An 18,416-nucleotide genomic window follows, 5' to 3' on the forward strand; every position below is an offset into this window, starting at 1 on the left:
AAGGACAAACAGTACATACACCATAAAAAAGACAGCCATTCAATCAATCAATAAAAGAATAAAAGTGTGAGCCTGATATGGTACGAGTGTTTAAAGTGCATAATAAAGTGCATAAATGAAGGTGCGTTTCTATCCACTTTGTTTTGGAATGTGGAAGCAAGGAGCTATTCCGTGTTTTTTGTGCCGCACTTCCGTTTGATCGCTTCCCTGCATACTACTTTCACCGGCTTATTTGACAATGTTGTGGGAGTCGTCCCAACAGTCGGTCAGGTGTTGTGTTGTGCTGCTGCGGTGAAAGGTGAGTTAGCGAGCCAATTAACAGAAAAGCCCGACCAGAATTCTCGCTCAAAAAAACGAAAAGTGCACAGAAGAGCATAAAAAGTGGCTCCATCCATAGTTCTTTTAAAAATGAGCTGAATAACATCTGTTTAAGTGAACAAGACATAGCCTGCTGTGGGTTCTGAATGATGATGTACCTACTATGTCGTCATCATCATCATCATCATCATTGTTGCTACAGTCAACCAGTTTGTTCACTAGCAAAGTTGGACAAATATGCATTGTAGTTTTGATTGAGTTAATGACCGCGTTTCATGTTATCCAGAATCTGTAAGGATAACGGCTAAAATAACTAACAATGCTGTTTCCTGTCTAATATCACTGTTACATTTTTTGGATATGAGACGAATGAATGTGTTGATTTCTTCATCTGTCCACCTGTACCTGTTGACATTACCGCCATCCATCATCACAGCCAGAGGTCAAACAGCAACTCGTCATGTGATTAAATCCTATGTGTATGCCTTATTTTTATTCAGCAAATGCCTTTCCATCACACATTTTCCATTTCTTTTTATCAAATGAAAAGTTCATCCTTCTCAAGTGAGCATATAAACCTTTAGTCAAATTTTGGGGATTTTATTCAACATTTGCTGTTACCATCAAGCATTTTCTGTTACATATAGCAAAATCTGTATAAAAATGGTTGATGGAAACATTGTTATTGGCTAAAATTATAGTAGGGTTAGAGGAAAGACTAACCAGACACAGACTGGTGCTACTTTTACAACAAATGGTCCTATGTATTTCATCTGTTGCATGGCTACTAGGGAGACGCATTCGAAATGCCAGGACATCATGGTGTAAGTGTAACCTGAACCTGCATATACCTTGCTACTCTGCTGTTTAGATCATACCCAAAGGTGTGTGTGTGCATGTCCACATGTTGCAGTGCCTTAATAGTCCATTATTCACAGGCTTCTAGGAAGCCAAATTGTGGGTTAGGGCCATCCTCAACATGCCCTGCAAGATGACAGGGCAAATATGTTTCAACACAGTTTATAGCTCAACTTTTAAGTTGCCATCTAACAATAGCTTTAGGCTCCAAATCAAAGCCTTGCTGACTCTCCAATATAAACAGGTTAAAAGCCATAATGCAGCACAGTGTGTGGATTTGTCACACAGGCTCAAGCAGTGAATTTAGGTGTGTATGTGTGTTTTGAGTCAGACATGAAAGCACATACCAGGAGGAAATACTCGGTAAATAATGGCTATGTTACTGAGTGTGTGTGTGTGTGTGTGTTTTTTTTGAGCGGGTTGTTATTCATGTACAGGTTACTCATTGATCCAGAGGACTGAGGGAGTGGTGTACAAGGCAGGGATCGGCTCCATGAGCAGGGTTCAGCTGCACGGGGTCACATGAGTGAACACAGACACATATGCAGACACACAATTTTCTCTACACATTAAAAAAAAAAAAATCAGACTGTAGCTAGTCTCTGTGTGATTGCATCTGTGTGCATGTGTGTGCATGTACTCACAAGCACAAGTGAGGGCTTTTGCGCACAAAACACACACACACACATCTCTGTGCTGAAAGGGTAAGGCGAGCACTCCTCTCTCAAAGTCACCCACCCCACATCTCTGATGCTTGTCTAAACACCCCTACACAGTGGAGAGGGCCTTCTACCAACACACACACACACACACACACACACAACACTACACACACACTTTGTTATTAGACTATTTCCCAAGTTGAGCTCCAACAAAGAATGTGACAGCTCCGCACACGTTGGACCGCAGAGGGAGAACACAGGAGGAGGGAAGGCGGCATGACTCGACATGCGATGGAAAACTGTCGGACGCTCCGTCGCACAAAAGACAGTGAGGAGAGGAGTTGGGAAAACTGGCATTCCATTGGATTGAGTTGTGTACACTGGCCTGAGCAGGGGCTTAGAGGGTGGTGGTGGCGGTGGTGGGGGTCTTAGAAGCAGATGTAAGTGATAGCAAACAGTGCTGAGATGAGCCTGTGAATGCTGGATCATTAGCAGGATGATTCATTAGGGAGCAGGAGAGGAGCAAGGGGGAGTTTAGGGAGAAAAGAGACAAAGGAAGGAGGGATGAGTGTCACAAGTGTGTATAAGAATGTATACAGAAGTGCAGGGATGGATGTGGGGTCTACAGGTGGATCACTCATGTCACTGGGCAGCAGGGTGGTCCAGTGGTTTCTGAAACTGTTTTCCAAATGAATGACAAAGGTTCAAGCCTGCTTAAAGGGACAGCTCACCCAAAATACAAAAAAAAAAAAAAAAAAACATCTATCGCAACTACTTCCTGCTGGAAAACACCGGCAAACCGTATCTGTCCTAAACAAGCACCCATTCAGAGTGGATAGTTACGATTTGTGCTCGTGTTCTTCGGCAGGAAATAGTTCACAGCGAAAATCTTGCCCCCGGGGGGAGCTGTGGATTATCCGTGTCAATGTTTCTGAATAGTGCTGTTGCTGTCAAGTTTTTCCACATGTAAATTTTTGACAGTTTAAGCACCACAAATGAACCCATCCAGCCCTGTTGCAGTGTGTTGGGAGGCTCCGAAAATCATGGCAGACACAAACTGGATAGATGGATGGTGCACAGGAAAATATATATATTTTTTGTATTCTGCCCTGTGATGGATTGGCAACCTGTCCAGGGTGTTTTCCTGACTTCCACTGAATGAGTGTTGGGATAGACTCCAGCACCCCGAGACCCTAATTTGGATAAGCGAATGAATGAATGAATGAATGAATGACCTTGAGCAAGGCACTGAGCTCTGTTAGTTTCAGGGCCACTGTTCCAGGCTGCCAAGCACATTTAACTATACCATATATCTATGAGGCCGCCCAAGCCACAACCAGTTACCGTCACCAACCTTCCATGGGAGATTTCTGATATTTTGCAATAACTAACCACAACCAGCCAGTCCTGGAATCAAACAGCAGACGAGTTAAACTGAACCAGTGAAGTCGCTGCAGTTTGATTCACTGTGGAGACATAAATCTAGTCGTTTTTCAGGGTATTGGTGGGGAGGAGTGAACGAACTCCACAATAAAACTGTCAATCACGTTGGATTTACAAGCTAACTGTCTCATGGTGAGAGTAAACAGTACAGCAACATTTTACAATTTCTTTTACACCAGCGTGAGACACATATGCTCAGTCTGTGCACTCCATGTTTTCTCTCATCTGCTGTGAATTGTTCTGGATAAGGAAGCCAACAGCAGCGTCAAGTGGTACATTTAAGGTCCTCATGACCTCAGTATGTCCTCTGGAGCATGAAGGCTGCTCACATTTAGCCTTAAGGACAGGAAAGATGCACTCTCTGAGACCGCTCTCTGTCACCTATATCATTTATATGTTCAGTCACAGCTCATTTGGAGCCACTGTTTGTCCCACAACAGATTTCATTAAGCAGCTCTGTGATAAGAAGCCACAGGGTGATGCCACTTGATAAATCAGTCTGCACTCACTGATCAGCTCACCTCCTCCTCTGCAGACAGAGGAACAGCCAGGCCTGGAGGCTCTGGCATAAAGTGGGCACCCATTCACTGCCCATACTGTCAAACATTTACCTGCACTTACGCCAGTCCAGTCATTCTTTTACCTCTCTCTCTCTCTCTCTCTCCCTCTCTCTCTCTCTCTCTCACACACACACACACACACACACACACACACACAACCTTGCTTTAAAAGTTGTAGCCTATAGCTTTCATATAGCCTGCTTAGTGTGCACAAACAAATCACAACTATTAAGTAATTACAGTCTATAAGATAAATCATCACTTGCTGATGCCTCATTGCCTACTGCGTTAAAAACATCACATTTACCTGGATATCCCGATTTCTTCATGGTGTCTGATGTTTCGTCTGCTCTCTACTTGTATTTGAGTGTAAAGTCTGAACGTTGGATGGACGTTTCCTCACAGTGATTTGTCCGTGCGTGCCAGGGAGACGTCTCCGTCCGTAACTTCTCCAGGTTATTTGTCCTGCGCTCCTCTCTCTCTTTCTCTCTCTCACTCTCTCCCGCTGTGTGTGCCACTTTGCGTTCCAGCTGCACCTGGGCGCAGGTAAATTAACTTCTGGTGGAGCTGGTGTAGGCCTGCAGTTATTTTCTCCCTTTATTTCCCCCGCGAACAACTTGGAGAGACAGTTTGTTGGGAATGGAGGCGATCACACCTGCGCTCCTGACGCACGCCCAGTCCAGGAGCGGGAGTGGTTTAACTGTAACTGCGGGAGAAGCACAGCGAATCCTGCCAGAGAAGTGGGATACCGCTGTATTCCCAAACAAACTCAGATATTATATTTGATTTAGGCTAATGATTTGAAGCATTTGAAGCATTTGAATGATTGGATCGATCATGGGGCAACAGAGTAATGATGAAATTCAAACAATGACGTAGCCAAGTGTGCAACATGGAAGTGGGTACGTGCGCTGGGAAGAAAATGACATTGACCATCCAGTAGACCAACAGACATAGTAGTAGAAATAAAATGTGTGTGTGTGTGTGTGTGTGTGTGTGTGTGTGTGTGTGTGTGTGTGTGTGTGTGTGTGTGCGTGCGTGCGTGTTTGTGTGCGTTTGTGTGGCGCGCCAGGTATTACTAATGTTGTGGGGGAGGTAAATCTGTTTACACAGTCATATTGTGGGGACAAAAAGCAAGTCCCCTTAGTGAAAATGATTAATTTTAAGGTGAAGACTTGGTTTAAACGTAAGCTGCCTTTAGGGTTGGGTTAGAGTTATGTGATGGTTAGGGTATATCTCCAGGAAATTAATGTAGGTCAATGTAATGTCCTCTGAAGTGATGAAAACACGTGTGTGTGTGTGTGTGTGTGTGTGTTGGGGGGGGATCAGTGTGTTTTTAGTACAAACCTTGGCTTGTGTCACGGTGTTGGGCCAACCTATTCAACTGTTGAACTGCGCCCACGACCTCTAACCTTAATAAATCCAACTTGTCAAACTATGGCGGCCTGCTTCATGTTGTTAAGACCTAGAGGATAACAAACCTGTGTGAGGTGAATCACATCCTGCCCCTGCACCAAGTCTGAACTGCAGAGACCTCTTGTGGCTGCTGCTGGTTTCCTCCTTCTGTCAGCCTGCTGCTCTAAGATTTGTAGAGGCATTTGGACCAGAGCGAGGTGAAAACATGCTGCTGGAAGTTGTCAAACCATGGGACACATTGAAATAAATAAGGGATACAAAGCATATTGAAACCTGAAAGAAAGAGGGCTGACGGTTGGGGCACATTTGTCAGATGCTTCAGTGAACTTACTGAGGTGATATTCACACTGAAGTCATAAAACAAAGACATCAGCATTTGGGGCAGCTGCAGGCTCAAGTTCATGCTCCTTGATCATTGAGGTCTGGTTTGAGATGCAAAACAGACATGAAAAACAGATAGGCAATTCTGAATCAGCTGGCAAAAACACAGACAGTGGTCTAAAAAAAAACAAACCCACAGGCAGTGGTCTACTGAGCAGCTGAGAAGAATCTGATGATCAGGTGAACCACTGTTCAACAGGAAAAGAACCATTCATGCATATGAAAGCTAATCATACAAAAATATGAATAACATATAAATATATAACTAGTGTATCTTGCTCAGATTCTAAAAGGACTAGACCTACACACTTATATTCAAGCATATAAGAATTGATAATCACAGGACGTCATACACATCAACCAAGGAAACAAGTCAGGGCTTCCCAACAATAGACATCAAAGCCTTTCTAATAGCACTGATAAAAAATAAAGTCTCTTTCAGGCCCTCTCAGAGACAGTTTTCCATCCTGAAGTCAGAGAACCCTCCAATTATAAATAGGCTTTAGGGCACAAGGGTTCCAGCCTTGGTGGATTAGTCTTAAAGCTGCAGAAGCATACAATTTGTGTTTGCAACTGGTGCTGAAAGAAGTTAAGTCCTTGCACAGCACGCTTTTCATGGGCTTGTTTGTGCCGTAACCAAATGGCATCCATTTCTTTGGCAATGAACTGAAAACGCTGCACTCTGACCTGAAGCAAGTGAGCTGCAAGAACGGCACAACCTCACAACACAGCATCACTGAATCTTGACCTTTGTGTCTCCAGACACCATGATGATGTTTCCTTTATTTTTGCATGTGCCTCAGCGTAAAATGTCACCGGTTAAATGTTGTGCAAAGGAGCAAGCAAAACTGAAAATAACTGTAGCTAAACAATTTCTCTGAAGCAAAAAAATCACAGATATAAATGTATAAATATATGTAAACTATATATGCTATTCTGATGCCCCGACTGATATCCTATGTACAGAGTGCACTATAAAAGGCTGACTTGACAACTGTGAAGATGTATCTTTTAGTCAAGGCCATAACCACATCCTGTCAGGAAAGGTACACTTGTCTCGAAGCATGACTTCACCTACAAAAAACACAGTGTTTTTGTAGATATACATGACAGTAAGTTAAACTTTTAAACATTAATTTATTTGTGGGGATGGCACACACAAACAAACAAACAAACAAAAGTTCTAATTGAGTTTGAAACTAGCCTCTTGAATTCACATTTCTTCAACCTCCTCCTACCTACACTTACAAAAACACCCTGTGGGTTATTACACATTTTTTCCCATTTGCCCCAGCTCCTGACTTAATTCAGTAACATCTGAAAACACTAAAGAAATGCAAATAATTATACCTAAACCAGCTTGAAATTGTGGTCTCATGTTCTACCACCAGACTTTCTAAGGTTACCCTCAAACAGCTGGCAGGACACCTGGCTGTCGTGCTCTGGCCCACAGTCAAAACACTACACCTATATGTTTTGAAATAACGTAGAAGATTGTTATCTCTTACTGTCTCATAACACATTTTTCTTTTTTAGATTCTGATGCATCTCAGCTTTTGTCAGTTCCTGTGACAAGCTTTAACAGGAATAGAAACTGACTTGAACAAACAAGGGATTTTTCCAGTTATGCAAATCTGTGTCGGAATGAATGCAATTGGACTGATTCAGTAGAATAGAAAACTAATAAATCTAACTACCGTAACTAAAAGCCTTTCAGTCAGTCATGAATTAAAGTGCCTATGATGTATTTTTTGTGGAGACTCTCTCTCCATTGTTCAACAACAAACCCACATATTTACAGTCACTTAGAATCTGCTATTACTTTGTACTTTGTGGTTTAGAGATGCGAGATGACAAGACATGTCTTCTTTTTTTTCTTTTTCTTGTAAATGGGGTCCCAGCTTCCTCTGATGCGACTGGGCCATTTGGTAAACATCACAGTTTCAATTCCTTGTTAGTCTTCTTAATTTATTCAAGACGATTTTGCCCCACAACTCTCATGTACATATCACATACCTACACTGCAAATGGACAATTATGTTTAAGTGCACACTCGCATGCAAATACACTAACCCTAACTCTAAAACAAATACACCTACACACACGCACAAGTGCACGCATTTCACACTTTCATGCCAAGTATGAGCTTGACTGCTTGCTGTAGGGAAAAAAGTCACGTCTGGTGACCACATACATGCAATGCACAAGTAAACATTCGCTTCTGCTGCAGACTGCTACTCGGTGAGGTTTCTGTACAAACAAAATGACATTTAGTTCCAGTTGACTCATACATCAGATCTCTTGAGTCATCCTGCTAATCTGAGTGTGGATGCTACTCTTTCAACGTGTCTTTTAAACTTGTCTAGATTTAGATGCAGTGAAGTAGTGAAAATGGAGAATTTGCATTGACGCAAACCTGTATAAGCTAAAGCAATACTGTTAATAAACTGTTGCCCTGTTCTTGTATGACTTCAACCCTGATCAAAGTGTGAATGAACCCCAATTTATCTCACTTAAGGTGAAATCGTTTTATTAGAGAGGAACTTTGTTTATTTCATAAACATTAAATTCACCAATGAGTATGATCATTAACAATGTAGGGTATGCCTCTGAGGAGGACACAGTGCAAAGAACCATTCTGTCAGACAAATAAAGGTTATTTGATATGAGATGACGTATGATGACGTCTTGCTATTTTTTTTTTTCTAGAATAGAAATGCCTAGAAAATGTTTTTAAAAAAGGAAGGGAGTGGGATAAATACAGGATTTGATATACTGTATACTAGTCTGGAGGTTGACCAGAGCTACTTCAAAACGGAATATACTTGCAATACAATAATACAAGTTGATTGAATCTACAGTAACAGCTAAACATTCTTTGACTTGGGCCATAAACAGACAGATTTCCCTGTCTGTAAATAATAAACAATAACTCTGCCTTGTGGCGAAATAAATGGGAAGTTGGTTACAACCACTGAAAGTTTCACAGTAGCCTGCAACAATAAACATCTCCAAAAAGGCTGGAGGACAGTTTCATCATTTTATTTTTGGGTGTTTGATGGGTTGATACTTTGTTATTTTTTTTTTAGCTGTGAAGATGCCCCATTATCCCTTATAACAAAGTAAAAACAAACCCTTCCATGTTGGCTACCACTCCACATGACTAAACAGTTCACAAGGGAAGAATGAATTTACCTTTTTCACTTGTTACGCTTGAGTTATTATTTTATAAGAAAAAAAAAAGAATTAAAAATACTTAAGCTATCCATATCATTGTGCATGTCAAAGAAATGCTGAAGACATGGATAATAAACTCCTGAACGCCTCTCTTGCAATCAAACCACCTATATATTTAAAGTCTAAATTTACAGTCTCCCGGGACCTTCATCAGTGAAAGGCCAAAAACAAACAGACATGACAGGTTTGAATAGGAGAAATATGTTTATTGATTTTTTTTTTTTTTATTCTTAAATAAAAAAAATATTCTGGGGCCTTGAATCAAAGTTTGAGAATCACTCGTACAGAGTATAGACTGTCTTTATATGCAGACGATCTCTTTACCTATAGAGGATCTCTGTCTCCTTATTCTTAACTTACTTAAAATATTTCAGCCGCTTTTCAGATTACAAACACTTTCAAAACAGTGAATGATTTCTCATCAGTACCTTGGTTTACAGATTAAACATGTTTTTATTTGGCACTGACTGGTTTCAGATGTTTGTGTATAGTGATCACTTCCCTCTCCCGACCTGACCGCTTCACCATGACATTTAACACTGGGGGCATAGTTTGCCTCTGTTTCTGTCAGAGAACATCAAAAATAACAAATTACCCACATTTTTATACAAATTTAAGTTCTTCCTGCTTGTACTCTGTAAATCAATGGTGTTGGATAAGAATAGATAATACACCATTTATGATTTTGATGAGGAATCAAAAAAATGCATAAAGTGTTAGGAAATGCCTCATGCTACATACTAGTCCAAGAGTCAAGCGGCAGCCTAATGACTTCATTTATGTATGTATTCATTTATTTTAAAACTTTTTACACATAGACCCTGTGTCTTGATCATGTCTTTCTTTTATTGCATTTCAAGTAACAATTCCTATATGTAGTTGATTAAAACATCTGTAGGGATGGTATGAACACCTGTACAAACAAAAAACTTTCAAAAAAGCTTCAGTCACAGAAGACCTATTTACATTAAAAATACAATGCATCAAAGGCTGCCCAAACTGGGGCGCATTTTTGATTCTTTGGTGCTTAAAAATAAGCCTGACCCAAAGGCTTGTGTTTTTTTTTCTCCATTTCAGACGGAGCTATGTTATGTCACTGCAAAATCACATATAGGGGAGAATGGGGTAGGTTGAGCCAGTGGATAAAATGAACCACCCTCTCTATCTAGGTAACCATAGCCAAGAGTAATCATGTGACCACAAATTAAGGAAGTATAACTCACATTATGGAATCCATCATTGAGAGAGTGGCAATCAAACCAGAGCCAGAAAAATTTATGTTTGTCATGTAAAGTAAATTAATCATGTATCTTAAGTTATCTGTTTTGTATCTTAAATAAAATAGATAAATTTTGGACATTGTTAGATGTTAATTTAAGTCAGTGTAAGGTACAAAACAAGTTCATAAACTTGTGGATACTTGTGGATTCGAGCCACTTTGTGAAACAGCGTTGAAACAGCGTCAAATGGAGGCTGTGTTTAAATAGTTTAAAAAGGCTACATACGTGCAGAGTAACCTGTGCAATTATTTTCTGATTTTCTAGAGATCAAGATGGTAAGGTAGTGCAAAAAAAGACAAATAGCGGCTCACTTTCTTTGGATGATTTAAAAGGAGCAGCAAGACACGTGTCAGAGGTTGGCTCCATTATGTCTGTTGCCACAGGATAGACAGGATCACACTGACGACATGTAGCAACAAAACGAAGGGACGTTTCCAGAACAGGTTATTCCAGCCAAGCAAAAGCTCATCTGATTTTTGATGATAACATAGAGTTTGAACTTGCCAGCTACATCAAGAATCCTGCAGACCAATTTCATGGATTAATTCCCTTAAAATGCAGAGAACATGCATTTGAGTCAGCAAGCAAGTAAAAACAGCATTACTATAATGTGTTTTCACCGAAGTCGTGACCGCTTTGAACTCTTCAGACAGTGCCACCACCCTGCAGGCTATATCATTTTCAAGAGCCACTGCCTTCCACAGACACTATGTTTAACTTTAAATTGTGAGTTTTTGCTTTTGTTAAGTTGGTGACATTAATAACATTCAAAAGTATCTCACTACTTACCACTAGAGGGCTCAGTTTACCTCGTCTCAATGCTCTTTTTACCCCTACCGTGGGGTAAGTTGTGCCAAAGGACCACATGTTTTTGAGGGGTCATTTTTCTAAAACCATAATAATTAGATAACTTGTTTTGATTTCGATGGGTACACAACCACCTGAGGTATATATTATAACTATTATTTAAAACAAATACACATTTATTTTGCAATAAAATTATCAAATGCAAAAAGTGGCTCATGTTACCCCATTGTCCCCTACATAGTCTGTGGTAGCAATGTGTTGTCAGATTTTACCATTTTGCTGTACATGCACATTACTCTCTCTCTCTCTCTCTCTCTCTCTCTCTCTTTCTCTCTCTCTCTCTCTCCCTCTATCTCTCTCTCTCACACACACACACTCTCTCTCTCTCTCTCTCTCTCTCTCTCTCTCTCTCACACACACACACACACATACACAGAGAAACGTGGAAAGCTGCTACTTGCTCCATATCATGTGAGCTTCCAGCGTACAGCGAGAGTGAGGCTCTTCGGGCTCTTCAGGCGCCGGCTTGCATCACATCACTTCCCACACTGGCACCTCTAGCGTCTAATGGTGCCCCGCATGTCCTCGTAAACATCATTGGTGTTGACCCGCCTTGGTTTTGGGCTGCCGCGTATAGCCTTGATCTAGCACAAAGATAGATATTGCCATCATCAACTAAGATATTCTGTATTATTTACTGTCAGGCTATTATCAACACATGTAATATGGTCATATGCCCATTTCTCTTTTCCTCTTTGATTTCTTCCATCAAAGTGTATGAGATGATTATTGACAAATGCATGTAAATCTACAACTCCTGTAAGAGAAACTGTCAGATATGGTCAGTGCTTGAATCAAGAATTAATCTAACTATTTCAGGAAGACACAGTTTCCTCAATAACTCATTTAAATGTCTGCAGAGCTGTAGAGGAAATAACTTGTTAATTTTTGGCCTATAGACATGTACTAAAAAATATGGAAATCAACACTGGAAAACAGTTAGTGCAATGAGAATGAGTGTCTTGTGGCTCTAAATGTCACAGGGAAGTGGAATTTGGATTTATCGTCTCGTCAGAATTACACAATATCTGTCTTTCATGCTGCCAAAATGCAGAACTTTTAGTCTTCTGCTCAAACACATGAGGTCAGGGAAATGGCATTTTTGGGGGGTCTGACAGGAAATCTGATGTTTAGGCGACACAGTTCTGAACTCTTAAATTTTCCTCTGATCCATTTACCGAAATCGTAAAACAAATACAGTCTATGTTTTTGTAAGATCTGTCATGTGCCTGTAAGAAGTGACAAGGAAACTTAGATTCCACCAGCACTTGTGAGTCAGAGCAAAAAACATTTGCGCAGATGCACGCAAACACACCTACACACACACCTACACACACAGGCATACTAGAACACGCTCACAAAAACACACGGGTACCTTGAATATAATCCATATGAAGAGAAGAACAAAGGTGATGAGAAGCACAATGCCAGCAGTCAAAACACTCATCAGGACCAGAGTACTGGGTGGTTTTTCAGAAGAGTCCTTATCCTCACAGGACAGCGCCGCACCTGCAGGACACAAATCACGTCACCATCACTCCCTCATCATGAAGTGAATTTACCACCAGTTTAATCTGCAACAATACTCAATAATACTGAAGTTTTTTTCCACTTAAAATGTCAGTGTTGAACATATCTGGTATTATAGTAATGTGCATATGTGAGTGGGTCAAACCTTGTATAACAAATTGCCTTCACTGTATTTTCAAGACCGATTAGGTCCATATAATAAAATGATAGAGAAATTTATTTTTTACATCAGTTCTCATTTTGAGAGGTTTCCAAATGGTGGATATCTGACTTTGGAATAAAATTTTCTCCAAATACAATGACATTTTGGTGTTCTAGTAAAGGAAAAAAAAAAAGAAAGAAAGAAAAAACTATTCATAACTGTGCTAAAGTATAGGTTTGTGCTACCAACTGTGTATTAAATCAAGAATTTTAACAATTTCTGTTGGCTGGCTCAAAGTAGAAAAACAAAACAAACTGTAGAATTTTTGTGAATGAATCACATCTTGTGCACAAACCTTTTTTATTTAAAATAATTAATGATAACAAAGGACTCAAAATTGCTATCTAACAGATGAGTTAATTTAAACTTACTGCATGTATATCGCACTTTAATGACTGATACATTGCAATACTTAAATCTGTGCACCAGCCACTGTAAGTCTACATATGGCATTAACCAGCACTTTGTTCTCAAACTCATTAGTTATTCTGTTAATGTTGTCAAACGATTATTTTACATCAGTCACTTACACACCGCCTGAAAAAAAAATATAATTACTTTCATGTGTCACTACAGCACCACTGTCAATACTGCAGTACTTGGATTCATTTTCACCTCTACACTGTTGTACTAAGTTGTCTTGTAATACTGTTTACATGCTCTTACATGCTCTTAATGTACATGCTCTTTTCTTTTGCTTGTTGCAATGTGTTATGGCCTGAGATGATGGTTTTTGTTCCCCCGTGCACTTTTGTGAAAGGGAAATTAAGCCAGATGACAAATACAAATATGTCAAAATGCACTTGAGAAAAGCCACTGACTTACAACTTACAGAAACCCTGAGCACCCACCTTTCACCACCAGGAGGACTGAGCCATCGCCTTTTTCCTGTTTGAGACTGTAGTCTGTTGAGTCAAGCTTTTTGTATAGACACCAGTATGCTCCTGTGTCCTCCACGGTCAAGTTTCTGATGACAATGTCAAGCGTGGGGTAATTTTTTTTTGCCTTGACTCTGTGCTTAAGGTCTTCCTTGATTGTTACATTACTCGTCGACTTCGCAGCGGAGAGGATTTCAACCTGCTCATGAAGACCCCAACGCAAAGACATGGAGATTGAATCTTTCATGGTGGTTTTACACTGAATAGTGATGGATCCTCCGATCTCTTTCCATACTGGTCCAGTGTTGCCTTTGATCAGCAGGGGCAGGCAGATGAACACAAATGCAGACACAGACAGACAGACAGACAGACAGACAGACAGACAGACAGACAGACAGACAGACAGATAGATAGATTTAATACAACACTTGGACACAATACATTTTATTTTTCTCTTACACTTCTCCAAAATGAGTTGGAGGGGTTGGATGGTCTAATATTTTCTATAGAGCCTGAGATGAGCTGTCATTTTTTGTGCTGATAGCTGAAAAGGTGTTGATGAGCCCATGCTTTACATGAACCACACTGAAACACATTTTAAAAGTTAAATAATTGTTTTACAGACATGGAGGATCTTACCTTTGCCAGCCAGGGCTGTGCAGCAGGAGAGACACAGGATGGAAGTCAGGGTTAACCACAGAGCAGACTTGCTGACAATCATGTTGTGATGTGAACTCACAGGGCCCTCAAAAGCAAATGAACTTGACTTCTTCTCTTGCATTGATTGCGACACAGAGAGCGCGGAACAGGCCAAATATGCGCATGTGTGCAGAAACGGTCTATGCGGTTGTTTCGGGCCACAACCGCCAGAGGGGGCACACATTCACTGGGACTCGGTGTTTCTACTCTTACCATAGACTGTATAAATAAGGATACAAGGATACAAGGAAGTTTATTTGTCATTATACAACAGGTTGTATAGTGAAATTAAAATGTGGTTCCCTCTTGATTGATTAATTGATTGATTGTGTAGAAAATAGAATTATTAAGCCTGGAGGAGTTCAGATGGTGCATTTAATCTCACAGCCTGAGGGAAGAAGCTGCTCTGTAGTCTGGTGGTACGGCAGCGAATACTTCTGTATCTTTTGCCTGATGGCAGCAGGGTGAACAGGCTGTGGCTGGGGTGGGTGTTGTCTGTTAGGATCCTTTTGGCTCTGCGCAGGCACCTCACCTCCCCGATATCACTGATGCTTGGTAGATGGGTGCCAATGATGTTTTGGGCAGTTTTAGTCACTCGTTGCAGAGTCTTCCTGTCCTGGGCCTTGCACATCCCATATCAGTTTGTGATGTTTCCAGTCAGGATGCTTTCAATCGCTCCTTTGTAGAAGCTGACAAGAACTTGGCGTGGGAATTTTGCTTTCTTAAGTTTCCTTAAGAAATACAGCCATTTCTGAGCTTTTTTAACCAGGGCAGAGATATGTGAAGTCCATGACAGGTTCTCTGTTATGTTGATTCCCAGGAACTTAAAACTGCTCACTTGCTCCACCTCAGCTCCATTGATGTAGACAGGGTTGTGTGTCTTTGCCTCCTTTTTTCTAAAATCAACTATCAGCTCTTTGGTTTTGCTGACGTTGAGCAGTAGGTTGTTTTCTGTTCTCTCCATATCGGGGCTTGCAGTCATGGGTGTACAGCGTGAACAGGAGGGGGCTGAGCACACAGCCCTGGGGCGCTCCGGTGTTGAGCACTAGAGTGGAGGAGAAGAGACTGCCAATCCGAACTGACTGGAGTCTGTTTGTGAGGAAGTCCAGTATCCAGTTGCAGAGAGTGGTACTGATGCCCAGAGTGTTCGGTTTTCCAATCAGCTTCATGGGGGAGATTGTGTTGAAAGCTGAGCTGAAATCAACAAACAGCATTCTGGTGTAGGGGTTGCTTTTCTCAAGGTGAGTGAAGACTGAGTGGAGAGCAGTGGAGATGGCATCCTCTGTGGATCTGTTGGTTCTGAATGCAAACTGCTGAGGGTCCAGACTGGCAGGGACGTTGTTCTTTATGTGCTGGAGAACCAGTTTCTCAAAGCACTTCATCAGGATGGGGGTGAGTGCTTTTGACCACCTGCCACAAGTCTTTGCTGTTGTTGGTGTTGAGGTCTCTCTCCAGTCTCTGCTGATGCCTTCACTTTGCCTCCTTGATGCCAACTTTCAGTTTTGCTCTAGCAGTGTTGTAGGCTTCTTTGTCACCTGACTTGAAGGCAGCTTTTTTGGCTCTACATAGAGCTCTCACCTCTCCATTCATCCAGGCTTTCTCATTAGGGAATGATTTAACTGTCCTTATTTTTACCACATCATCAGCACATTTGCTGATGTATGATGTCACTGATGATGTATATTCTTCAAGGTCAATTTGGTTCTCCTGGGTAGCAGAATCCCTGAACATCTGCCAGTCCGTGCATTCAAAACAGTCCTGTAGAGCCGCTGCAGCTTCATCTGTCCACACTTTAACTGTTTTTACAGTTGGTTTGACCCTGTTTGTCAGCTGGATGTAGGTAGGTAGGAGAATAATCTATATAAATAAAATCTTACAAACACTGCAGTGCCGGACTTTTACAAATAAAGTCCGTGCTGTGGCTGTTAAATGCTGCTAATTAACCCTTGATTACAGCTGCAACAACAGCACAGCATCACCAGCGAACTCAGTGTGTAACCATGGTAACGTAGGCGCATTATGGGTAACGTGAGTCACGTTACGTGATGTCCGTTAAAGCGTTATGCAGCCATCTACTGGCCATCAACTAGCAATCAATCGACAACTGTGACTGTTCTATAATCATGGGTCCTAAACGGAAATGTAGGAGTGGTGCTCAAGGGCAAAATAAGAGAAGAAGTATTTTTTTCCATATTTCTACTCCTGCTTTTGGTAAGGACTCATTTGTTATCAAAATTTAAGAGATTAGCGCTTTAAATAAAACATATGTTAGAATTTTACTAGAATTAGAAAAAATATGTTTTAGCATGCTAGCAAACAGCCCATATGCTGCATCAATATAGTTAGCGCATAGCATTGTTCATTGCAATGATATAAAGCATGATAAGCATGTATAGTTTACATTTTTGTATGCATGATATATTATTATACTGTTAAATAGATAATACATGTGTATATTTATCTTTATTTATTTTTTAATTAACATTTTTACCAAGTGGGCTTAAAGGGGACACTAGAAAAAAAAAAATAAACCCACTTGACTGTGTTTCAATGGAGATTTTCTCCCTTTTGACTTTTGAACCATTTTCCTGCCTAACTCTGACCTCACCTAATGAATCAGCTTCATAATTCAGATAATTAAATACCCAAATTTTAATATCAGTGATATTGCATAGGTCAACTCATTCTGGATAGGCCTACATTCTATCCTACCATTAGCATAATTTTCGACCCTTTACTTTTCAGATGAGATGACTAAAACTCGAAAAAAGTACAGCTCATGCCCACGCATGGCAGAAGCATGCCGCCTTTACAGGGAGGAAACAATGACAAATCTCTCAGTTCTGGCAAGAACTTATGGAGTTGACAGGAAGTCTTGAGGCAGAGAGTGAAGGGGCAGCTGAGCATTGATGCACAACAGGGACACGAGGTCTACCTGGGTCCAGGAGTAGAGCAGGAGATTTCCTTCAAGTAGCATTATAGTAACTCACCTCAAAGAGCCTATGTTTAACCTTGGAGAAAGTAGAAATTGCAGAAATGTTGACATCTTGTTTATCTTGCTTAAGTTAGGCTATACACAAGTTTTAAGATGTTATGACTGTTGTACACATGTTGTTTTTTAATGGATGTTTATTGTTATGACTAACTGACTAACTGTATCTTTTAAAGTTGACCTCCAGTAATGTTTTAAAGTAAGCTTACTTAAGAATACACTGCTGATTAATATTTGGTTTAACAGGGGTTTCCCCGCTACTTTTTCTCCCTCACTGAGGATTTTACCTGGAGGGGGTCTTTAATGTTACTCCAAAATAGTTTTAATTGTTTCTTTTTAACCTGTGTTTTTATGTTTTAAAAATCAATCAAAGTTCTCTGTTTAATTGTAAATACTGAAATTGACTCATTTATTATCCTTAAAATATTAGTGTTGAAGCAGGAAACTGTTTTTCTTTCAGTCATTAGGTCTTTAGAAATCTAGATAAAAACATCTGCACTAGTATTGTATTGTATGTGAAGTAACTAAGTATTGAAGAGTAATTTCCATTCTAATTTTGATTTTGTTCATGAATAGTTTTTTGGCTACATTCCAAAGAAGACATGATTAAAGTTGAGCTTTTTCTGTGTTGACAACACAGCAAAAAGGCTGATCACGCCTATGTCAAATGGCATTGACAGGCCAGAGGAAAGGAGTAGAGACAAAATGAAAATAGCTATTGAGAGCTAAGAGATTACATATTGTAATAGAACAAGTTTGGATTGTTAAGATTTTTAAATATATGTATGTATTTATCAGCAAATCACGAAGTGGGCTTATTTGGAACACCCATGGGCTTAAAGGGTACATTAAGTACCCATTAAGCCCATGCCAGACTTTTGACATATTTTGACCACTTAAACAATAAAAACATTAAAAATTGGTATAAATCAATTATTGACACTTCAAATGAGACATTAGACTATCATTTTAACTAAAATGTTCTCACTTAAATTGGGGCGGTATATATTAAAAATGTCTGAAAAGCAGATTTGGTGGGCTTTATAGGGACGTTTACCCGATGTGTTGACTGTGATTGTGCTTCAGATGGTTC

At 40.3% G+C, this 18,416-nt stretch overlaps 2 protein-coding genes across 4 annotated transcripts in view; both read right to left on the reverse strand.

Annotated features, from left to right (window-relative positions):
• LOC115363644 (neuronal-specific septin-3-like) overlaps positions 1 to 14,529 on the reverse strand; it is a 96,325-nt gene extending 81,796 nt beyond the window's left edge. Inside the window, 2 exon segments of the mRNA XM_030057916.1 lie at positions 4,149 to 4,175; positions 14,526 to 14,529. Coding sequence (XP_029913776.1) covers positions 4,149 to 4,170 — 22 coding nt within the window. The 5' untranslated portion in view covers positions 4,171 to 4,175; positions 14,526 to 14,529.
• Positions 9,136 to 18,416, reverse strand: part of LOC115363647 (T-cell immunoreceptor with Ig and ITIM domains) — a 36,902-nt gene continuing 27,621 nt past the window's right edge. The window contains exons 1-5 of one of the 3 annotated variants that reach the window (XR_003928609.1): positions 14,272 to 14,365; positions 13,606 to 13,941; positions 12,398 to 12,531; positions 11,379 to 11,606; positions 9,136 to 11,305 (exon numbers count right to left, since the gene is read on the reverse strand). Coding sequence is in view for 2 of the 3 variants with exons in the window: in XM_030057917.1 (XP_029913777.1) it covers positions 11,520 to 11,606; positions 12,398 to 12,531; positions 13,606 to 13,941; positions 14,272 to 14,353 (639 nt within the window). In the remaining variant the exon portion in view is untranslated. Of the gene's footprint in view, positions 11,306 to 11,343; positions 11,607 to 12,397; positions 12,532 to 13,605; positions 13,942 to 14,271; positions 14,366 to 18,416 lie in introns of those variants that run through there. The other 2 variants (XM_030057917.1, XM_030057918.1) reach the window with 2 other exon arrangements.

Source organism: Myripristis murdjan, chromosome 8 (assembly GCF_902150065.1).
Source record: "Myripristis murdjan chromosome 8, fMyrMur1.1, whole genome shotgun sequence".
Taxonomy (NCBI): domain Eukaryota; kingdom Metazoa; phylum Chordata; class Actinopteri; order Holocentriformes; family Holocentridae; genus Myripristis; species Myripristis murdjan.